The following is a 24,406-nucleotide window of genomic DNA, read 5'->3' as shown; positions in this document are numbered from 1 at the left end:
TACACAGCTCCTCTCCCTTCCCCCTGGGTTTGATTTTATTTGTCATAAGCAAATTTATGTCTGTAATTGTGATTAAGCTAATTCTATTAATACAATGGCAATTACTATATTCGAAGTTTATCTTAAGCAAAAGCAAGTACTTGATTTGTAATGGAAATTCAATCACTGTGTAATAACCTTAATGTTGGGTGTGACCCTAGTCAGGCAAGGTTGTTAATAAATGTGATTATAAGGCCTTTGCGTGTGATGTTTTTCTGATTTGTATCCAAAGAAAAACCAGGAGGGTATTGTGGATCTAAATAAATAGTCCAAACAAACACTTGAAGAAGCAGTCACGAGACAGTGGGAGAAACGTGGAGATTCTCTGTCCTTTGCTCTGAAAGCATGCAGGGCTTTTTCTGTCAAGTTGGAAGCCTGGGGAGTAAATAAACCAATAAAAAATTGAGTAGTTGAAACACTTTTATAAGGACTGAGTTCAGTAGCAACTGAACAGCTGATGGAAAGAAGTTGTGCAGTGGAAGCCTGGAGAAGCCATGATTCCTAAGGTGCAGAAGTGGCCTACCCGAGGGAGAGGCAGGCGTGGACAGAGGCTGAGGTTTTATATTTAGGATCTGTTCTCTTAAATGCTTTCATTCTGAATAAATCAGAAAGGTGTTCAGTTGTTGTATTCGATTGTCATTGCTTGTGAAAGTATCTGTTCTAAGCCAGGCCAGCCAGACCTAAGTCAGACCCTTGGAGACGATAAATACTAGGGGGCTGCAGCCCAAGTTTCTGTCTGCAAGCAGAAGAATTGCTTTGTTTAATTTAGAAACAACTGACAGTATGAAGCTGAAGACCTTAGAAAAGGATTGCTTGGAGAGATCAGAAGGCTAAGTAAGAACAGTTAGCACAAAGTTATGCCGCTTTTATTGTACAGTGGATAACAGTCAGTGTTTCGTGTTGGGGACTCTCTGAATGTTTCTCATCTGGTAGAACGCCACAGCTTGATACCTTTTACAAAGATCCAGAGAGCCAACGTGAAAATGTGATAGTTCACATTTATATCTGCAAAGATGAGAAGCTATTTTAGGTGTGTAGGATTCAGAGCTCTGTACGCTTAGATTCCCAGTAACCAGGGTGCTTAAAGCGGAGGGGAGCAAAAAATACCAATAAAACAAAATAAATTTCCTGGCACCATTTCAAAAGTAGCTCTTATGGGGATCTTAAAAATCCTAGAAGGTGACAAACACTGGTTAAATGGTAACGATGTTTAAGGAGATGTTGTTGGGGATTTTCTGTTACTCCCCCTGAAACTTTGCCATTTATGATTAAATTCATACGAGTATCATATACCACTGACTGCTTTCAATAATTATGTGTGTGTGTATTTAGTATTATATATGATGGAAATATGTATAATTGGGCCATGTTTTTGATGAGCCTTATGCATATGTGAAAGAAGTAAAAATGTATAGAAAAACACTTGGGAAGAAAGAAGTGACAGTTTAAAAAATGGACACAAAACAGTAAGTAGCAAAGAGGAGTGAAGCTGAGAGAAGCTATTTGATTTTTTTTTCATGTTTTTATTTAAACTGAAATCTCACCAGTTCTCAAAACAGACAGACAAAGTAAGCAGTCTCTAAAGCCAAATACCTTCACCAGGGAAGAGACACTTGAAACTGAGCCTCGGAAAGGGCCAAGAGCAGTGTCCTTACAGCAGATTAAGTGGCTGCAAGGCAGCTGGGAGGGACTCGGTGTCCCCTCAGCAAACGTGCGGGGCTGCAGCGGGGAGCCGTGCTGGGAGGGGAACGTTGCAGGTGTGCCGAGTCTGACTTCCAAAAAAAAGACCTGTTCCTGCTGGCTTGGTCTGAGATGAAACTCGTATTTAATCAGTGGGATTTTTGCCTAAAACCGCAGGATTAGATCCAGCGTTTAAAAGCGAAATCTTGACCTAGTAATAACCATGAATTCGTTTGACCCCCAAGTCTTTCAGACGTTGCCCTCAAGGGAGTAAATGAATGTTGCTTTCAGTGTAGTTCTCACACACACACAATAAAGCTCCAAACCGCCCCATGGCTGTGAACGCTAACCCGGAATTTAAAAGATAATGAAAGTTGTACAGAAACATTGTTCAGTACCTGAATGACTGGGAGGACTGATATTCATCAGTCCTGTAACCTTATTAAAGTAGCGGAGGAGCTGGGATTCTTTCCCAGGGGCTTTTATGAAATAATTATTTACACCACCACATTTTGATAGTGTATAAAGCAGGCATTTAGAGCGTAAACTGAGAAGTTTTCAGAAACTAATTAACTGTGCTTTTCACCAGACACACAAACCTCCTTGTGGGAGAATCTTTTGTTACTTCTTACCTAAAAGGAAAAGCCAGTCCTGTTAAAATCAAATACAGTAATTTTACGCGCAGATGAGTCGGGTTGTGTTACCTGGAAAGAAGCCCAAAGCTTTACCTCCCCAACCGATGAGCAAGTTTTCTGGTTAATGCTGTCCTATTTCTATCCTACCAAAATAAAACTAATGAACAATAAACTCTTTCTTGAAGTAAAACCTTTTATAGCTTAAAGTTGACTTGAATAATACCCTGAATGAACAATGGCATCTTGAGTCAATAGGAGTGCCATTAAACCTGTCGTGGTGACAGTAGCTGTCCTGTTTTTTTCTGGATTGAAAATTCAAAAAGGTCACAGGTCTGCATCTGTTCAGCTGCTTCGCACCTTTCAAAAGGTGCTTGTTTTCCCATGTGTGAGAGAGAGAAATTGGAGTTATAGGCACTGAGCCATTTTGTGAGTTTTTGCTTGTTATTTTCATTGCATCATAATCCCATTTGTTGAATATGTCGTTTTTCATAGCGATACTAATGTTCTCTGCTGCATGTAGAAGTTGCTTAGTAAAGTTAAGTGTTTTTTGGCCATTAAATAAGATATTGGAGAGAGACACCTCTGGAAAATGTCATATGACTTTGAGCCTGTTAGTCCACGAGTAGTAGATATATTTATCTCCAGTTGTACGCATAAACCTGTTCTCGCTCTGCCGGGTGCAGTACTGGTCCAGCTTTTCCTTCTGCACTTAGCGCGTGCATAGTTGTGTGTTTCCAGACTCTGATACCAGCTAACCCTTGCTTGCTGCTGCACTTAGTTTATGCACTCAGCACAGCTAAGAACTGTGTTCAGTGATCTATTGTGTTTATTTTAAAAACTGCATCGGCAATTGCTATGCACAGAATACCACCAAAATAGGCCAGCAATAACTCTGAACTGTGATATCAGTAACGGCTCAATGGTGCAGGTAGGGAAACACTGTGCTTGGGAGCTGTTTTTGACTTGTATCCCCTGCGTGGAAGTGTGTATACGCTAACTGAGCATTCTAATCTACCCTTTTCTAGGGTTTTCTAGTCTTACTTTAAGACACTATAAAAGACCTTTTACAGATTGCTGAAGTTCATGGAAGGCCAGGGCTTTGGCCATATGCAGAATATACATACGTGTGTCCTTGTGAGTAGTCGCAGAGAAAAACATTGCAATAGAACATTGGCAGGATATCGTGCCTCGAGTTCCAAGTCCATCTGAATTTATGAAAAACAATTATGCAAGCATGTTTCCATAATAATAAAAGAAACTGTGTGCTCACGGATTGAGCTGGTAAATAGTAGTATCGTATGTTAAATGAAAGTTCCTATTTGGATCTTTTTATTATCCAGTTCTCTGACCTATTCAATGCATTATATAAAATGCAAATTTTTAGCTCTAAATATCTTTGTCACAACTAAATTCATATATATAGATGATATTTAACTTTATCTTATTTGAAACATTTAGAATTTTTACAGATATCTAGGATCAATTTTTGCTGGTCTGCGTTTTGAAGCAAACGTTGATTTCCTAGCATCAGGAAAGTGCAGTAGATTTCTTGCTCTAGTCGCATGCATGTATAAGAATTTGCATGTTAGTATTTTTAATGAAAAAAGGCTGTTACTAGATAACTTCTTGTTTTACAACTTGTTTTTTCATATTATGTTGAACAGAGGTTTTCTTTTTGCCAACACTATGCGTACTGTAGTAAATAAAAATGTTTAACTTTTGAGAGCGCAGCGTTGAAGCTAAGATGAGACACTGTGGTTTCACCTACTTGTCATTATGTTAAAAATGCAGATTTATGACTTGCTTGGAAAGCGTATGTTTGATATATCAGTATCATATGCAACAATTGGAGTACTGTTCAGCTGGAAGCAATGTATTTTCACATGAGAAGTTAAATATTCTGCAGTATATAAATTTAAAGATATCCAGAAGTCTGATTTGTAAGCAAGCAGCCCTTAAAATCTGATATTCCATCCCATTGCAAGGCTACGTTCTTACAGAATCCACAACTGAACCTTAACAATTTCATTCTAAGCACAGTTACATAGCAAGTTGAAGCTAAAACGTCGCTGCTAAATCATTGGTGGATAAGATGTTTCAGATGCCTCAAGAAAAGCGTTGGAAATGCACCTGTATCATTATCTGATAGCTTCTGAAATGACAAAGTTGCTTTGTGTTTTGGAGAAATCTGTTAAAATGATAAAACCAGTGAAATTTTGTGCGTAGAAGAAATTAATAGAGTATTTAAAACCTCATGATTTTGTTCCTTCCCCATAGAGACGATCTTAAAAAATTACATTTGACACTGCATTTTTTAAAAAAAAGTAGTCATTTTCATTAAGAAAGCTGAAGTTTGTGGCAGAATGCGTGGGGGCACAATGTCTGCTCTGGAATTTTTTCAGAAGACTTGCATAAAAATTCTGCACTGTCTTTCCACGATAGCCAAAGTAACAATAGTTTTTTTATTTCTATTTCTTTTGAAGCACTTAGGAGGTGGGGAGGGAGGATTTTTTCTTTCTTTCTTTCTTGGCTTGATAACAGAAGCCTTTTCTCTTGGAAGCTGCTGTTCTGCACATGCATGCCATGAAGGATGCTTCTGGCAATGTGCCGATGGGCTCTCCTGTTGACGGCTGGAGTCGCACAACAGAAGCTATGCTAGGTTTAAGCTCTATCAATCTAGAGTTATTTGGACCTGTATTTCCAGAAGAACATGGCTGCACTGCTGGCCATGATAAAGTTGTTTTGGTGATGGGATTTGGATGCGTTTTTTCAGCGTTTCCCTCGAAGGAGATTCTGGCCCATCTGCTGTTTAGATTCCCCTGCAGAGCTGCTGCGCCCAGTGGTGACTGCGGATCCTAAATGCCTTCTTTCTGTTCAGGTGTAAAGTGGTTGATTTGGGATTCAATTTTTAATTGGCAAGTCAGACTTCTAATGTGATCCTTCCCTAGGCTTTTGAGTTAGTGTAACTTTGCAGATACTTGAATTATTCCAGCTTCAAGTTACAAGAAGGAACAGGATGACTAAAAATGCCTTTGCTGTTTTTTTTGAGAATCTCACTAATGCAAGCTTTAGAAAAATTAGTGCAGACAAGGAAATCTATGGAATGAAGTCACTGTTCCTCTTATTTCCACTTGCTTTCTGATAACAGCCACAACAGCAGGGTACTTTAAAAATGGTGCAAGGTGTACTGTAATGAACCCTTAGGCAATAACTAACATACCCCCACAGGGAGCTGGCATCTTTGTATTCCTCATTTTTAAGAGGTTACTTTATTCTGTGATTCAGTATTTTTGTTTGTTTTGTTGATGACCGTTTCTTAATTTATTTTTCACCTCTAGCTCTTATATTTCTTGCTGTTTATAAGAAATTCATTGTGAAAATTCAAGTGGAAAACAAACATTTAGAGGACAACTTTGTCCTTGAATTCAGAGTAACTAATGTTTCTTTTATAGGTTACAAATATTCAAGCAAGAACAGTTTTACTTACGTGGTCACCTCCCACTGGCCTTTTAAATGCAGATAGACACAACAATGGTTTGCCTTACACCTGTACTTATGAGGTTGCCTTATCAGATAAAGGGAAGGATGGAAAATACAAGATAATTTACAGGTAAGGGTATCACTTTTACGCTTGTGTTACACTCAATTTGTGTTTTCATTAGCAATGATTTCTCTTAGCTTTTCAAGGGCTATGTTGGCATCTCCATCAGTTGCACAGAGAAGGCACGTGTCCCAGCTGCCTGTAATTCCTTCTTCTTTTCCTCTTGGATCTTCAGGACCGAAGGAGCTTGCGATGAGCTAGCTGACTGTGTCGCAAGGCCCCTACTTGCCCTCCCTCTCCTGCCTCTTTGCATGCTGTAGGCCTCTCGTACCTTGCTGTGTTTCCTGTTAGCAGTGAAAAGCTTACCATTTGTCTTATGCTAAATGTCAAAACCCTTTCATGTACACCATGCAGGTAGGGTGGTTGCCTTCCTGATGGACTGTGTTCTCTGTGAACTTTCATAATTAAGAACATTAAACCCAGGTCTTTTTGAGCTGAAGAGCAATAGTTGAGGGCTCTACTGCTTCAGATTGCCTCGATCAACAGAGAAGGGAGCATGCCCACCAGTAGGCTCTATAAGTGCCACAGAAAAAGCTTGAATGCTTGGCTGTTAGCAGTCTTAAGTAACAAGAAAAAAACTATTGAGTGATTTCTGTCTCTAACTTAGTGATCGTCTGAGCTCATTTTGTGATCAAGTGCATGCGATGTCATACCTTTCTTTTTTCCTTTGATGCTTGCTGATGTAATGGCTGCACGTTTTCTTGTAGTTAAGAAATGTTGTGCGCCTGTTCTAAAGCTACAAGTAGTAATCTGTCTCCTGCTCCTAGGCGGAGTACCACCGTTAGCATGGTGGTATATGCTCTCTCATAAGCAAGAGTAACTATTGCTGCAGGCAAAAAAAAAAGTCCTTCAGTATGTTGAATACGTTCACTTTGCAAAGAAATGCTCTCATGCTAGGGAGGGGTGAAAAACTGAATTTTCAGAGAATTGGTCTATATGGAAAACAGAGTTTTTACCAGATTTCTGTCACCCCAGCAGGTGTGTGCTTTTTGGTTGCAATAATACCGATTTTGTTCTTTTTTTGAGATATCTCCCTATACTTGCCTATTTATCTATAAAATATTTCTTTATGCTAAATTAAGAATTGTGTTGCCTCCTATATGTCAGTAAAATAATGAATAAACCAAGCAGATATGAGATGGTTATTGCTTTATTAAGCACTGATCCATACCATAACTTTCACAGATGCAGCAATGCATGCATCAGTCTAGTCTTTATTTACCAGCAGACAAGCTGAAAGGAAAAAGAACATCCCTGACTATGTTGGTGACATTTGAAATTAGTAAATTATGCGCTATTGCTTCCTAGAACGTCTGAAAATCAGGTCTCGTTTTCTTGCTGTTGAGAGAGGTCTGGGTCTGGCTGTTAGAGAGTTAATTGCATGTCTCTTTGCCGTAGTCCTCACAGCAAAGGGGATTCTGGAAGAGAAAGCAAATGATCACAGGTGAAACAGTTGTGCAAGGAACTACTTTTTACCTGTAAGGTTTGGCTCTCACTTTTTCTGAAGTAGTTTGAAATAGTAAATTTGCAAGAAGTACAACAGTAATGCTGTGTTACTTCAGCTCCTTTCAACTCTGGGAGGGCTGAAAAACACAATGAGCTTTATAAGTATGTCAACAAATGTAAGAATAGCACTGAAATAAACCCGTATAGTTAGCTGACTTTATAAATTGGGATCATAGCTACTCTTCTGTTCAGGCTTTATAAGGCTTTCAAGAAACCTGAATTGTGTTGACATATCGGGCTCGTATTCCTTACTGTTATTTTTCTGCGACAGATTTTTTTTTTTTTTCCTTCTTTCAAGTTGTAATATGTAGGAGTCCCTAGTCACTGTAAAATGAATAGCTAAATATGATGCTGCTTTTCCTAATTTGTTTATGGTTTCTTTCTGCAGTGGAGAAGAACTAGAATACAACCTGAAAGACCTTAGGCCAGCAACAGATTATCATGTCAGGTGGGTTAGTGTGACTCGGAACGTCACTTCTGTATAGTCTATTCAATTGTAAGAGAATAAACATGGAAATATTTTATCTAACTATATATAATGTAGCTCAAGAATTTTGTGGTCACCTCTGCAGAATTTCTTTCACGCTTCCGAAGTATTCTTTGATACGTTTTATCTCAGACTCAAAGCTATGAGAGTGCTTTTTGAACATGAACTTTTCTGTCATATTGTTGTTGTTGCTAAAGCAAGAGAAAAGTCTTCTGTCTCTACCTATATTTTTGTCTATTCATATACATATATATTTATATATATAACAAGTCTTGAGGTGCTTGGGTATGAAAGTATAGGATGCCTCAAGGGTGTTCAAAAATTTGACCAGAGTGCTGGCGTTTGTCCAGTTTATTGTTACCTAGTGTCCTAGAAAAACTGGAAGTGGTCCTGTGTGTTTTTTATAAATATTCCCTGCTTCATGAAGTAAATCTGATGACGAGTCCATCTGGCTATCGTAATTTTAGCATTTACTGTCTTTTAAGAAATGGATTCACACTGGTCTATCTTGATATTTTCAGCCAGCATTTTCTAACATTATGATCTCTCTGGATTGTAGTGCTATAGAGAGAATGACTGTAAGTTATATGTGGAAAGTGAGAGATTAGGATAAAAGCTTGGTGGGATGTTAGGGTGAAGAGAAAAATTAGCAAAAACATGGATGCATAAAATAGCACCTGAAATCACAGAATTTTTGGCTGTGAATCTATTAAAAACGTGACTCTTCCTGTGTAAATATTTATAATGGAAAGTACCTCTTAGATAGTACTAGAATGACAGAACCTTCGTGTGCTATCGGCCACGAATGGCAGGAACGAGGCAAGCAGTAAGGGTAGTGTTGGAACTCATCTACGTGTTTTACAAAGCCAGCATGATCTTATGAAGAATTTTTTGGAGGAACACATTTCCTTCAAGTACAACACTAACACCAAGGGGGAGAGGTCAGGTCTTAAAGCATGTTTCTCTTGGTTTTTAGAGCTGTGTGTTACACATTTATTAACTGTTAACCCACTCTCAGTTTTGAGCCTTGATGTTTTTAATGTCAGCTTTTTATTATCTAGTTTTGCTGCATTTTTAAAAGATTTTGTTTATGGACCAAGGCTTCAAATTCACATCCTGTTCGCTTATGCTCAATATCCTTCAAAAATTCCTTTCACTCCTGTCTATGGTTTCCTTCTGTTTTTCCAGACAAGGACTAAGTTTGGCATACGTTTTCTCATCGAGGCTGCTACTGTTTGTGAAACTTTGAAAAGCAAAGACTTTGCAAACACTTTTGAGCATTAAAAAAAAAAAAAAAAAGTGCCTGCCTTTGTCTGATATCATAGCTTCCTTTTTAAGGGCATTTTCTAATGGCCCTTAAATGTACTTTTCAAGGAGAAGCTCAAGACCAAAGTAACTTAACTAAAACATGCAGGTTCAAGCAAGAAGAAAGTTGTAAAATGCTGCTGAGCCTCCTGCTGTAAGCTATTGAGCTTAGTTTTTAAAGCAAGCTTCAAACAGTAATGTGGTAGTCGTGTAAAGTATATTGTTGAGATCTCATGCAATTTTTAATGGCAGTAGGGGTAATTGCCCCATATCCTGGCTAACTTCCAAATCAGTTCATTCTGTCTACCTATGGTTCCCTGTGTTTTTCTGTCATGTTTGCCAAATTATACATCATTTGTTAACAGTTAGCAGTAACTTTTGTTTAAAAAGAGTAAGTGACTGCCAAATATGAAAGTCAGACTTAAAAGCAGCAGCACACATTTATAGTAGGAGAAACTAACATTTAAAAAGCAGACAGTATGTTTTCTACTACTTTTTTTCCTCTGTTGAAACTGCATCATGTATTAACAACTCTGAAGAAATAAATGTGTTAAGTAAAGAAATTTGTGACCAACAGTTACTCAGCAGATCATCTTAGGTCTCTTTAATCTTGGTGGCATCTCTAAAGGCTTCTTTTTTCACATAGATAAGCTGCTTGAGCTTGCTGCTGTATTAGGCCCTAGACACTTAGAACAACCTGCTTCGCTATGAATCTGCATCCTATGTTTTTTCAGAGTATTATTTTGGTAGCTACAAAGATGATTCCGCTCACCTTTTTGAGGGCCTGCCTGTCTCTTTTACACTTAAACCTTTAATCTTCAGAGAGGCCCCTGTCACAAGATGATTCCTGCTGTAGGAATTCCGGAGGTGCTTATTTCCAGGATGCTTGTTTTCTTTCATTTTTCAGGAGTTTATATTACACCCCATAGTAGGCAGTACGTTTACAGTGATGAACATTGACATGGAAACCTCAGGTACCACAGCAACTTCCAACTGGCAGAAGCAAAAATGCAATTTTCCATTGATTTGCAAAAGATGTTCTTAAACTCATTTTTATGTGGTTGTATTCCCCAGTGATGCGTCTTTGACTCTTAGCTACACTGGTTTCCGGGACACGTACATACGGTGTATCCAGCTGCCAGATGCAGACTCAATTAATTAATTGCATTTGTTTTCACTCTTGACTGCTAACAGGAGATATATAAAGCAGCACTACATGATATTTCCATTGAGGGCAAGCAGCTCTTGTGAATTCCCCCCCAAAGATTTAATTCTGTGTAGGTGGCCATTGCACATAAATAACTCTTATCTACTGAAAACAAATTAGAAATTGCCCTTTCTTAAACTCTACATTCAAGTACACAATGGCTATAGCCAGCCCTGAGGTCATTGTCTGGTCACAGTTTGAATGGTTTGTGAGTAGAAGACTGGCAACTTGCACTTTTCTTTTTCTGCATAGAAAATGTGAAAGGAAAAATAACATTGTTAATTTCTCTGAGAAAAGCACCTGATGAGGAGGTGCTCAAATATATTGCCTTTATTTTCCCATGTTAGTTTGCAATATATCCCCTATTGTGCTGATACATAGATGATTTACTTGAAGTCAAATTTGCTTTGAAGATTTTCAGTTTATCAAAGCAATGTTTTCAAACTACATTTATTGCTATTACTGTGTTAGTTTTAGTTCAAAGCTCTACTGAGAACTGACACTTCAGATGTGTAGGAGAAGCTTGTACCTACGGAAGGACACCAGCAATTACTATCACTGAACATGGTACATGCAAATCAACTTTAAGTAGGGCATTAATGTTTGCAGCTTTTCCTCATGAGCTCATATGTTCAGTTGTCTGCTGAAGAGCATACAGTGTGTGAAGTACTGCCAATAGCCACGGAAAGAGTGGCAGAGGCTTCTTGTGGCCAAAAGAAAAGATGATAACTCAGCTGCCTATGGGAGTAGTTGCACAAAACACTAATGATCATCTCCTGCTGTGATTTTTTTTTTTTTTTTGCATACTTGTATTGAGTGAAATATAATAGCAATAGCCACTGGTTTGTGAGAAATCTATCATTAGTGGATGGTATCGTGGATGCTTTGGTAGTCAAATATTGTGGCTGAGGCAGCGCGTGCTCATCTTATAACTGTCAGCAGATTTATAAGCAGTGTGAATGTGTGTCCTTTTCCAGGGTATATGCAATATACAACTCGGTAAAGGGAGCCTGCTCAGAGCCAGTAAGCTTCACCACTCACAGCTCCGCACCAGAGTGTCCCTTCCCACCCAAACCCTCACACAGGACCAAAAGCTCCTTAACCTTACAATGGAAGGTAAGTATTGCTTCAGTTGGGCACCCAAGAAAGGAGGGAGAAATACAGTTTACCGGCATAAGCGCTGAAAATAATTGAAAGCTGAAACAGCCATTTTTCAGTGTAAGAGACTTGAACTTGCTGTACTCTGACGAGTACCTTCCCATGCACTTACTTAACACACGACTTTAAAAACGTATGTGTTTCATTACATTCAGCTTCCTCCTGTTATTCATTAAAAGGCTGCCAAGCTGTGTGCAAAACCCTCAAGCTTCGGTTTCACTTTAGACTAGTTATTTGTCTGAGGGGGAAATAGTTTTCTCTTATTCCCAAAGTCGCCTTTTGTTTATTTTTGTTCATAGGCACCCATTGATAATGGTTCAAAAATCACCAGCTACCTTCTAGAATGGGATGAGGTAAGTAGTAACTAATTGAACTAAATACATAAATAAATAGCACTGAGACTTTACAAGGATTTGATGAACAAAGAAAAATAATTAGGTACAGGGGAGACTAGAAGTACGAAAATGAAATCCTGATGACGTTAGGTAGAGATCTAGAAAGGTGAAAGAGGCAGTGAGGGGAATGCTTTTCATCTGATGTGTTTTATGCAGAGGCAGTATTCCGCATCTGTGCGCTTGAAATTCAGCTTTTTATTGCTCATTGGTGTAGGTAATTTGTTAATTAGCATTACTTATTGTTTAATTATTTGTGTTGTGATGGATCTTAAAATTCTATTCATGATCTCCTTCTGGATGCTGTGTAAGTGCAGGATAAAGCACTGTTCCTGCCTCAAAGGAGATGGGGCGTGATCTTGCAATCCTTCTTATAGAAAATGTATTTGGGATCAAAAGAACGTTGTCCTTTACATATGGGCATCTAGTCGTCTTACAGACACAAAGGGAAATAAGTTCTCTGCTCCAAAGATCTGTTGTTAAGCATCATGTGTTTGGGGAGAGTGCCAAAAGCAAGAGTTGTGGAGAATGTTGCTTGCTGGGGGTGGTTTTGCTTTTGAGTCCCCCCTTCTTCCCCTATTTCCTGTATGCCTTCTGTCCATTATGCAAGCCATATTTCTGTGGAAAGCATGAGTCAGTGAATATCATCTCTGAAGGAAAAAATATATATTGGATGTCAGAACAAACTTGAGCAACATGTTTAAAAAGGAAGAAGAAAAAAGTATGTGAAAAGGTGTTTAGTTGTACAGTCCGATAAAGCTCTCCGGAGGTTTTTAGTATTTTCAGAATAATATTCTGAGAGGAATATTATGCCATGAATAGTTTTCCGTCATTTCATTAGTAAGAGATTCCTAGATCATTCTGCTACGTGTTTGACATTTGGAACTGCACACTGTGCAAATGTTTGTTGTATGCAGTATCATAGCAAATGGGGCCTACATGATGAGAATCCCACAGAACTGAGCTAAAATCAGACAGCAGCTTAAGAAGGGCCTGCTGCCCTGGTCTGAATAATGGAATGAAAGGTTGTCAGTGAAAAAGAAAAAAAGATGGACTATGAGATCTGGGAAAGGAAATAAAAAAAACAATTCTCCAAAAGAATAGGCTAGGATAATCAGAGGCATGAGCCTTGAAACCCGTTATACCTTCTGTGGCATCTTGATTGTGCAGTTTTTTCTCTTGCAAGGCTTCTGCAATTTCCATGGGAACATAACACCAAAGAGGAATGAAGTAGTAGAAACAGGCATATGATCCCAGACTGCAGAGGGAGGGAAGCAACAGAAGGTGCTGTCAGAAGAAAGACCAATAACAAACCGTTAATGCAATGCAAATACTTTGGATGTTAATTTTATCCACTTTGCAGCCCAATCAAAACCTTGAATTTATGCAAAACAATTCTGAAATGCTGTTGTCCTCTAAAACTTTTCATACTTAGTATATATCTAGAGTTTCATCTTCAGAAGGAATTGTTGTTATATCTGTTTTTACAAGGTAAAAGTAGTTTGTTTTATGCTACCCCATGTACCCACGAAGGGAAAAAAAAAAATTCCTACTTCCCAGGACCTCAGTCTAGCTATTTTAATTACCTTGTTTTCTCAGTAACAGTCCTGAAATTTGAGCTCCTAGAGGATAGCTAGCCAGCAAAGATGAAAGAATAATGGTCCTACACAAGTTAATTTGGTACATCTCCAGTGATTTGACATGACAACTCTGGACTGAAATGTAATTGTCCAGTCATGAGATAGTTGATGAATAGGCCACAGGTGTAGCTTATCTGAAAAAATTTTTACTCTGATATGAGACAGAGATGTACTTTTGAGTTAATGAATTAAAACTCGATATTAAGACTAATTAAAGAAGAAAGTCTGAAAATCCAGGTTGGATGTGCAAGAGGACTGTTTCTGCAGGCCCCTGTTCTAGCTGATTCTTTCAGATTGGCAACCTGCTCCACTCATGTTTTCAGGTGGTGTTGCCAGTTGTGCCTCCAGTGTGCGGTAACTACTTAAGTAACTGAAGTTACAGCATCCAAGTACAAAAGAGAATTCCCTTGTCATGTCCTATAACCTCCAATTTGCCTATGTAAAATCTGTGCAAGCAAAAGCACAAGCTTTATTACAATGCCACACTGTCCTGGTGAAATCAAGAAATAGATACATCAGGGAGGAGGAAAATGCTTGCCAGGCGACAGTGAAAGCTCAGCCAGGTCTCAGCTAGAGCAACATTCATTAGCTACAGGGCACAGCATAAAATATAAACACAGGAAAATGGGCGATCGCAAGGAAATTAAATTGTGACTGCACAGCGGAGGGAGCTTTGCAGGAGTGGAGAACAAGAAATCTATTCAGTAATAAAGTTAGAAAAACACCCTAAAAATGACAGCTTGCCTTGAAAATGCTGAATCCCTTCATAATGAAGGATAGCGTGAGAATGAGCCATGAAAAGCCATTGCAACATAGAAGCTACGTGCAACTCCTGGAAGGCTCTCCCGCAAGCACTGCAGCCTCAAACTATAGAAACAAAATTGGTGTCAGGCAAGAGAGGTCAGAGAGCAATGAAAATGATCAATGAATGCCTAGGGTTGTATCTCGGGCGGAGCGGCGTATTCCCCTGGGACTTGCCAGTGCCTGCTCTGCTGAAGACCTGCAGTCTGCTCGCACCAGCCGTGGTAGCAGCCTTTTAGTGCTTCCTCACCACCCGTGATGTGGTGACGCTGTGCTGATTCATGTCTTGGAGCATGCCCAGAGCTAAACGGTTATCTCTGCTAGTGCCACATGGTTTTGCAAGGTAGCTGAAGTTATAGCTTAAACCAACTAAAAGGAGGCTGGGACTGTAGATAGCATTACTTTCTTATGCAAAAAAATAAAATGTTGCTGCAGAACGACAGCAGAAGCGGCATGTCATTTTACAGCCATGGGATTAGGTTAGGTTATAAACTGTAGCAAGAGAACAGCATCTAATCTCTTCGTGGCTGCAGTTGCTAAAACCTCCGGGGCTGAGGTACTTAAAATTCCAGCTTGTCATTAGGGGATATCGTTGGGACTCTGCTGCAGTGCATTCCTCAGCGAGTGCCTTGCTACGGGACGGCCACACACACCGCGTGCTCCCGCTTCTCTGGAGAGTTACTCGGGGGTGGCAGAAAGGTCTTCCAAAAAGAACTGATCAGTGTATCTACTGCATGTCATTTTGTTTTACTGTACTTGGTTGAGACTACGTGCAATACTGTGTAAAAGGCCCATTTGTCTCTTTTTTTTCATGGGCGTTTCAGGAGCGCAGGCGCCCCGTTCAGAGTCTGATTCAATCTGAACAGCCTGCTCTTGGCAATCACAGAAGTTGGGAATAGGATGCCTGTCGGAAGGAGAGATGGGTTTCATGTGAAAACTTTTCCCCTTGGAGTTTTACTGGAGTACTTGATTTTACTGGAGTTTTACTTGAATGATCTCCCCAAGTAATTGATTTGCTTGGTTTCTGGAGTTTGTTAGGGTTTTATTTCCCCTCTACCTATATTCTAAAAATTCTCCTTCACCTCATTACAAGAGCTTTAGCTGAAACGCAAATGAGTTGCATTTGTTTCTTTATTGGAACTAGGATCTTTATATTCTGATCTACCTTTGATGAAGAGAACGTCGTATTGCTTCATTGTGCCAGTTTTACCCAGCTTCTTTTTGTTCTACAGCTTAGTCCTAAGTTTGTTTGGTTTTTTTGTTTATTTTTTCCTGAGCTGTAGACTCTAGAAAAGAGAGTGGTAGATAGGCAAAGCTATTCCAGCTATTCTACCCTCTCCCCTACCGATCTGGATTAAGTTGCCTGTTATGTGACTAGTGTTACTCCTTATTTAAAAGATGCAAAGGTTGCTTGCTTTCGCAGTACTGACGCAGGTCTTTGGATTACCGTTCTAATGCCTTGCTAAGAAACTGCTTTAACTTAAAATGCCTAAAGAACTACAGTGAGTGATCTTTAACAGCAGAGTAAAAGATCAGTTTGGTGACTTGCCGTTCAGTTAAATTGAACATACAGTATCAAAGTTTCCATTGACTTCAAAGGATTTAGAAGCAGCCCCTCTTCTCAAGTGTTTTGGAATACAGTGAGATCCGGAAATGCCTGCCCCTCAAGTGGTAGGTTAGCAATAGTATAGCTGGCAACAAAATCACTTAGAAGTAGCAATTACGGAAATCTTCACCTTCGGGCTCTCTCTTTTTTGTATGTGTGTTTCTCTTTGAACTTACACACTAAAAATAGACATCTGGTGATTTTGTGCTGGTACTGATCATTCCGGACAAACAAAAAGCTGATCAGAAAAAATTATTTTAGAAAATGCCTAACAGAAAACATCACTGTAAAGGGTGTGATACTCTCTCCTGATTGCATTGTTGAAATCAGTGCTTATAATGCCCTGAACAAGCGCCTTTGACGTTGCTGTAAGAATCAGGCCTTTGTTCCTAATTAGGTGTGAAATGATCTTTCTGTGGTTAAGTGGCAGTAAATGAAGGTTTCTCCTGTGTGAACAGATAATGAGTATCCTATTCATTTTCTATGGGAAGGTGGTGAACTGCTCCTGAGCCAGAGACAAGGACTTCTATATCAGTTTCTATATCAGTTTTTCGGTTTGTATACAACTCAAAAGCAGCTTTAATTCTGATTTGATAAACGTCCATTTTGATTTGCACAAGAGAGATGCAGATATATTACCACAGAATTCAATGGTTTGATGAAGAGTTAATTATTAACTTTATATATTGATAAATGGAGACTTAAAAGTTTTAAATTTCTCGAGGCTAGCAGAGATGTGTTAACTTACACTAGCTGACAGTCTGGTCCGTGTATCTTTGTGATGATCCATCATAATTCAGATGCACTGAGTTCCACTCTCATGCTTGGGCTTGTATCTGTTTGCCTTCTTGCCCTCTAGGTCTGTACTGTGGCTATGCCACTGGTTTAAGACATGCAAAAGGGGAGTCTAGGATCATGATTAATACCGAGGGGTGTTTCATAGGTCCTGTTCTGTTTTCTTTCTATATAGAAAATGTAGTCATTTGTATTTAAAAAAAAAAAAAAAAAACCTCCACAGTAAATGTTTTGCAGGGATATTAAGATGCTTTATAATAACCACTGGCAATTTGTTCCACAACTCTGTGTCAGATTGAATATCAGTCTGTTGCTTTTTATTGCCAATATGAACCAACCAGAAGAAGTTAATGCTAGCATGGGCTGGAACAGATTACCACCTGGCCTTAACGATTGCAGTTCTAGTGCTTGCAGCTTTTATTGTCTCTTGCAGTGAGGTCTTCAGAGAGACTGTGCTCTATTTCTGTATCCACTGTATCCTGCAATGGCTTATTCTTTATTTTGTGTTTACTGCTTTGTCTGCTGTATGGAGTACAGTCAATAGAATCTGTTTAAGATCTCGTAACCACTATCTAAATGTACTTTTAGACTCTATCTCCAAGAGAGACGTAAGCAGCCTGCTTTAAGTGAATATGTGGTTTTAAACATAAATACAATAGCAGGCAAAACATTTTTATTTATGCTGCATTATAGTATTGTGCAAATTCTAATGGATTTGTGGAGCTGAGTTGTTCTTGTTTCATTGGGCAGGTCCTGATTATCCTGAGTATCTTGAGTATCATCAAGACTGCAGAAACTGGAGAAAGCAGGACTAGTGAAGAAGTCAGGCAGTGTCTGCTTTGCATCTGAAACTTGAAGATTAGAAATATTTGAGGAAATGATAAAGTATATTTTAAGCAACTTATGAAACATTATTTAAAGGATTAAAACTTGGGTGCTGAGTATACAAGAGTAAGAGGAGGATTTGGGGAAAGCTGTAAGACTCTTGGGTGGCAGCCAGTACCAGCCTGCCAGTTGTTCTTGTCTGTAATTATGCCAGCATTAGAGCTTTCATAAATCTTAGAAGGGAAGGAGTAGAGAGACTATTTCCAGGCTATTAATGCCAGGATAATTAGAAATATCGGCCAGCCTCTCCAATTAGTGCCAATAGAATCTGAAATACCAGCCAGTCTGAGTAATTGAAATACCAAGCCAGTCTCTGAGTGAGTCTGGACAATGTACAACACCAGCCCTCGAAGAAAAATAGATATAATAGCAGATTTTTTTATTATTATTATAAAGCTGAAGATAACATAAACGTTTGGGGATCTTTGCAAAGATTTAACCCACCAGTTTGAAAAGTTGGAATTTCCTTGGTCCATTGCTTGCATTTCAGGCATTGTAGCCTGTGTGCTGCAGGTGACGCTCTCCCATGACTTTGCTCTTTAGCCAGCCGTCACAGTGCCTCTGTTTATCAATCCACACGCTTAGCATTTGGTCCCTCTGGTTTACTAGAGGGGAAAAGCATAGCAAAAGGATTGAATATAAATACAGTCTTAAGCAGAAAAGAGAAAGAGAGGAAAACTTTTGTTTTCAAATGCTTTAAAAATAATGAAGTCGGGGTGATTTTTGAAAGTTAGGGAAAAATAATTCAAGGCATCTGAATCTATAAAAGAGAGCTTATGTAGGAAAAAATAAATAGTCGTGCACTGACCAATGGATATTTTACAAAGCCTAACTACCAATCCAATGTTTTAGTATAACCTGGATATTAAGTATGTTGTTTCTGAGCTAGGGAATCATGTCACCTATTACTTTTGACCAAAAGGACTTCTATTAAATAACTGTTTATCCAGGGTTTAAGATCTGATAAATGCCTTCCCGTGTATAAAGGACTTTCATTTTAGGATTAATGATTGTCTTCCAATTTTACACCTTAATTTAGCTGCACTGTACAGCAGTGTCACAACCAGATCAGGTGCATGAAGTTTAAAAAGACTACATATAAAAAGTTCCGGAGCAAATGTAGACTAGTGCTGTACAAATAAAAGTAAGTTATGGCTGTTTGTGAGTGTACTAAATGTCCCTGAGGTGCCTACAAATTGTTGCGCAATGCAGGAGGTGTGAATGATTGTTTCTAGCTAGGTAAACACAATTTGGAGATTTACTACAAACTTTTGGTGGAATTCCTGCTTCTGTGTTGCAGTCTGAGTGAAAAGAGGTGGAAACGGATAGGGACTGAAGTATGGGCCGGCAAAAAAAGTGTCCCACTTGGGCATTTTTGAAATCTCTGAAGATGAAGTGATACATTGACCATGGAAGAAAGTATGGTGCGTGGGAGGCAAGGAAGTGTTCAGGGAAGAATCAGTATGTTAGGCTGTTAGCTACAGGTAGGGACACCTCGATAAATAGTTCTCCTGGTAGTCAGCTTAGGAAACTTCAGTTTTCTGTCAACCCAGTGTGCATCACATGAGATGCATAGTCTTGTCTAGGCTCTCAGGGCAGATGTGAATTTTACCAAGATACACCAAAACTTGTACAGACAGGTGCCAAAAATAGGAAATGGCATAGCAGAGCTTCTTATGTCAGAAGAAGCTGTAGAGATTACCATTGTTTTAATCTCATGGGCTAATTTGAGCACATGGTTTTTCTTTGTTTGGTAGCTTTCTCTTCCGCTGTACTTTTGGGTACTTTTACTTCGTTATATTATCGTCTGTTACTTTTTCATTTAAATTTTGGAATTAAAGACTCCTTAAAACTGCCTCAGTTCAGGTAGATGTCTTTACACAGAATTGCAAAGTCCAGGCCTATTATCAGCACTCAGTCCTAAAAGATTTCAGAGTGCTTATTCCTATGTGTGAGCAGTATGACAAAGAATGAGACCGATTACTCTTTGACATCTGCGAAAAGCGCAGCTTTGTTTTTACCCTGAATAGAACACACACAGTTGGGCTGGGTTGAAAAGGCTGTTATTTTATGTTCAATGTGAAGGGGAGGAAGAGAACTTTTGGACATTGCTGTTTTCAGCTGTGCTGGGTTTGTACTTGATGTACCTTAGGAAGAACTTAGGAGTTAGAGAGGTGTCTTGATATCATCTCTTGCTCTTGCATTATCTTGGCTTTGTCAGAGCTCATAATAGCTCCAGGTCAAATTAACTGAAGCTCCCATAAACAGCGCCTCTTTTGAAAGCCAAGTTTCTTAACAAAGTATAACGCTCTCTAACAAATTCCCTCTGCTAATCACATGCCGCTTGCCCTGAACAATCAGATGGGTACGAAACCCGGCACTATTAAATGTTTCTCGGTGGTAAGTAAGCCTATTTTGCCCCTTAGGGTGTGCGTAATTCTGCATGCTCTGCTGTCCTGAGCCAAATGCTGCACCCGTGCTTGCCCTTCTCAGATGGAAGTAGCTGGAGTTTGTTATGGGCCGACGGTGGGGCGTGAGAGCCCTCTTGTGGGATAAAGTATTTTTGAAGGGTTTACATAGAATTTGCTGTACAGAGGGTTGCGCTTCCAAGAAATGTTGGTTGCAAGTTTCCTGTGGTCCTGTGACCAGATTGTTTCAGAGATGAATTTCACATTTAACTTATGCACTTTCTGGTTAATAAGTAGGATAAATTGCAATTCAAGTGAAATGACAGGAGCTGAAATACATCTCAGGAAGATCGGAATCTAAAAAGAAAAGGAATCTGACAATAGACTGGTCGTATTGATATGTATGATTTCAGATAATGTAGCGATGCTGTCAGTGACTTGCACGTCTTTGCGCAGTGCTCGTATAAAAGTATCTAATTCTAACATTGTTTGACAGTTCTTTTTAAAAGAAAAAAAAATAAGCAACATACGCTTTTGTTTCATAGCTATCTAATCATGGATCGTTCTCTTTCTAGGGAAAAAGAAACAGTGGTTTCAGAGAATGTTACTTTGGAAGCCAGAAGCATTGCAAGTTGACTAAGCTTTGTCCAGCTTTGGGATACACCTTCCGATTAGCAGCTCAAAATGACATTGGTACTAGGTAAGTTATTCCCAAGCAATATATTTCATTGAGAAGAAGTGGCAGTCAAAAAGTTTAACTCTCAAAAGCAAAGCAAAGAGGGACTTCTTTTTTTTGTTTGTTTTTTGGTTTTTTGTTTTCTTTTCCCTCTTTATGGCTTCGAAGTTAAGTGTCTGAAATTGTATTGTTCCGTTGTTAACGCTTTAGAGTAAGTCGGGCCTGCCCTGGTGGTGTCACTCACCTCACAGGGAACTGCAAGGTGCTTTCAGCGTGAAGAGGTTGGTCGGAGCAGATAGGCTCCTTTTGAGGTGTCAAATGCTGTTTTGTGGTCTGTTTCTAATACAAGAAGAATACATCTGTTATGTAAAACTCCCACTAGGGACCTCTGTGAACCAAGTAAAACAAGCAGGAGGAAGTTGAGTTACAGATTTTGAAAGGAATTTTGATGTATTTATTTTTCTATTTTAAATCAATGTCCTTCTGTCTTTTTTCAGCAGTACAGTGTCTTCCTTCCTCAGCAGAACTGGCAGGGCTGGCAAGTAGGATGGGGAAGAAGGGTGTAAGAGCCAGGACCAGGATAGGACAGGCATGGCACAAGGGCCATGATTCTCTCTACCTTGTTTGCATTTTCCTTTGAACATAAACAGATCCGCTCGAGTGAAAATGATGAGAAATTAATTTTCTTCCAATCCTCAGGGATGTGGAATAGTGTTGTAGGGAGCACTGGGCTGAAACATCTGATGCTTTTGTATACTCATTTATTGTCCGTAGCTAAACAGGATCTAGTAATAAATTATTGCCCAGTGAAAAGAAAAAGAAATGCTACTGATGTATCTGGTTTCTCCAGAAATCAAACTCCAAAAATCAAACTCCTAACAATATATAGCTTTTAAAAGTTACTTTGTTCATGTTCCTGTGTTTTCCCTCTGAGATGTGCTGGGACTGTTTGTTGGTGTACGCACAGAATCCTTTTTGACAACTTCTTGCAAGATCACTTCTCTCCCTATTTAGGTAATCTTTGAGCTGTAGGCTAGAGAGAGACTTGAGCTGGAGCTGCTTAGCCTAAATGGAAGGGGACTGACCACCTGGTAATGATGTCTGCAGAGTTCCTGGTTTTGGAATCTCTTCTGTTTACGTGATCCCCAATTTTTTTTTTAGATATCTTCAAGCATGCTGCAACACCCTTTCCCTCCTTACCCTTACCTTTTGCTCAAGCGATTGAGGAGGGAGTGGGCTAAGAACTGTATTCATGGACAGTTGCTGTGTGTTAGTCTGAGATAAGTGCCAACAACACATGATGTGTTTTTATAGATATGATAATATCATCTAACACTTCATATTGTAAGGTGGTTTTGGTTGGTTGTAATGTTTATGGACTAACCATTTGAGATGTTTTCTTGTTCGGGTGTCTGTTGTAGGCAGATTTGTATTAGATTGTTATCTGTAGGTAATAGGTAGATCTTTTTTAAACTATAAAAACACTTCAACAAAGATGCTTAGCTTTTTTCTGTGGAAGAAGTGTAGGAACAACCAGATGTGGCTTTTTGTGTGTATTAAATTCATGCAACTTCTTTGTTAAGATATGAAGTACACTTATGCTTTAGAAACAGATTTGAAAATTGCAAGAGAGTTTATGTTCAGTTGAGAGGTCTGATATGTCCCTGAAAATTCACCAAAATCGATCTGTTTTTAGTTTTTTTTCAAGTTTCCATTGTGCATAATACAGCCTCCCTGGAGTCTCGGGAGAACTCTTCCTGCACTTGGTTCAAAACAACTGCTTGAGACGTTTCAAGGCATTTTGCACTGGAATTTAAAAAGAGAGAAGAGTGTGCATCTCCTCTGCTATGCATGTTCTCTTTGGTTTGAGTTTGTATGAAGGAAGAACAACTTCATGCTCAGCTTCAAATGCGAAGGAATTTGGGCAGGGAAAATTAAATAGGTGGAGAGGCAGCCTGGAGAGTTGGGAGCTATCTGTTCCTGCACCAGGGAACTCCTATGTAGTGCTGAGCATGTATGGTCATGACTGGCTTAGTTTTCCTGGCTTTTTTTGGAGGGAAATATCTGAAATATGTGGGACTAAATTTGCTGAAGCAAATTTACAGCTATAACTTAAGCAGAACTTGTATTTTGAGTTTATAAAATGCAGAAACTGCCCAACAAGTCTGTGCATCTCAAGTTCAACATCTAAAAGTTGACAACTTGGGCTTTATGTTTTAGTTTCCCTTTGCAAAATGGAGATATTACTCTACTCAGAGTTAATAGTTAATATTTTTGAGGCAATCAAATATTATTGTGGTGAGATCTGTAAAAATGGTTGTGAGGACACAGATAATCCTGTATTCATTTCCATTCTTGTGGAAGCATTTCCTAACTTTGAGGGCTTGTTTTTACCACCTGGGCAATTTTAAAATTGGTTAGATCTTTTTAAAATATTAAATACATATCTAAATACTTCTTTTAACATTCTTCTCTCTCGCTCACTGTACAGTGGCTACAGCCAGGAAGTGGTGTGCTACACTGCAGGTAATATTCCTCAGACACCTTCTGCACCAAGACTTGTTCGAGCTGGTGTCACATGGATCACATTGCAATGGAATAAAGTAGAAGGATGTAGCCCAGAAGAAGTGATTTCCTACACCCTGGAAATTCAGGAAGAAGATAACGTAAGTACTGTGTTACTCTTAAGCATACAGAGAAGACTGTGGGTTGCTATTTTAGAGAGTCATTTTTAATATTTTGGTAAAGATTATGTGAGTGCTTTTTTAGAACTTTATGCAATAGAAAAGATGTTTTAATAGAATGCCTTACAAAAAACAGAATCTGAAGTTAGGTCCTATATATATCGGGCTGTATTGCTTAAATGAAAAACTCTTCTGTTTTTCATGATTTGTCTTTATCTAAGTATATTTCATATATCCGGTTGCATTTAAATTAATGGATGTCTTTGCAGCAATGGTTAGAGTGCAAGCTGAGAGCTGCTGAGCTTTGTATTCTCCCTATTTTCCCACTCCTCTGAAAGCAGCTGGAAGAAGAGGTGCGGTTAGTGCTGTTAGGAGCCCTCACGACTTGGCAGGAGAGAGCTATGTGATTTGTTCTGCTGCGCATCGGGAATTAGAATCCTCAGCTAAACTGCCTAAAAAAATCTATCTTGTCATCCAGGAGTCCTTCACAAAACTGCGTGAGAGTCTGTAAGATACAAGGCAATTTGTCCTTAAACAGTTCAGTCTTACTGTGGTCTACTCGCGTCTGTGTGGTATGCTTGCTTTCTGCACGTCTGACACTTTAGGGAAAACTATTGTGACCTAACAGAGAGCACTTATTCTGACACCTTAGTTATGGAAATGTGTTTGTTTTTGTTTTTTCTAGGATACTGTGTTTCACCCAAAGTACACTGGAGAAGAGCAAGCCTGTACTGTGAAGAATCTCAGAAGAAGCACACAGTATAAATTTAGGGTAAATTTAGAGGGGGCCTTTTTCCTCTTGTCATTGCATAGTATTTTGCTTGTTGGGGTTTTTTTCCAGGCACTATAAGGGACCCTTTATTACTGCCTGCGAAACTAAGCCATCAAATGCACATTCTAC

General features: G+C 39.1%; 1 protein-coding gene across 4 annotated transcripts in view; it reads left to right on the top strand.

Annotated features, from left to right (window-relative positions):
- The window catches only part of FNDC3B (fibronectin type III domain containing 3B), a 224,593-nt gene that overhangs the window by 146,459 nt on the left and 53,728 nt on the right, over positions 1-24,406 (top strand). For all 4 annotated transcript variants that reach the window (XM_068953972.1, XM_068953974.1, XM_009673755.2 and 1 more), the window contains exons 8-14: positions 5,807-5,964; positions 7,850-7,909; positions 11,438-11,576; positions 11,918-11,971; positions 20,721-20,845; positions 23,313-23,487; positions 24,191-24,277. In XM_068953972.1, coding sequence (XP_068810073.1) covers positions 5,807-5,964; positions 7,850-7,909; positions 11,438-11,576; positions 11,918-11,971; positions 20,721-20,845; positions 23,313-23,487; positions 24,191-24,277 — 798 coding nt within the window. The remainder of the gene's footprint in view (positions 1-5,806; positions 5,965-7,849; positions 7,910-11,437; positions 11,577-11,917; positions 11,972-20,720; positions 20,846-23,312; positions 23,488-24,190; positions 24,278-24,406) is intronic.

Source organism: Struthio camelus, chromosome 9, assembly GCF_040807025.1.
Source record: "Struthio camelus isolate bStrCam1 chromosome 9, bStrCam1.hap1, whole genome shotgun sequence".
Lineage (NCBI taxonomy): Eukaryota > Metazoa > Chordata > Aves > Struthioniformes > Struthionidae > Struthio > Struthio camelus.
The sequence above is the reverse complement of the archived record's forward strand: the minus strand, read 5'-3'. Positions and strand labels throughout refer to the sequence as shown.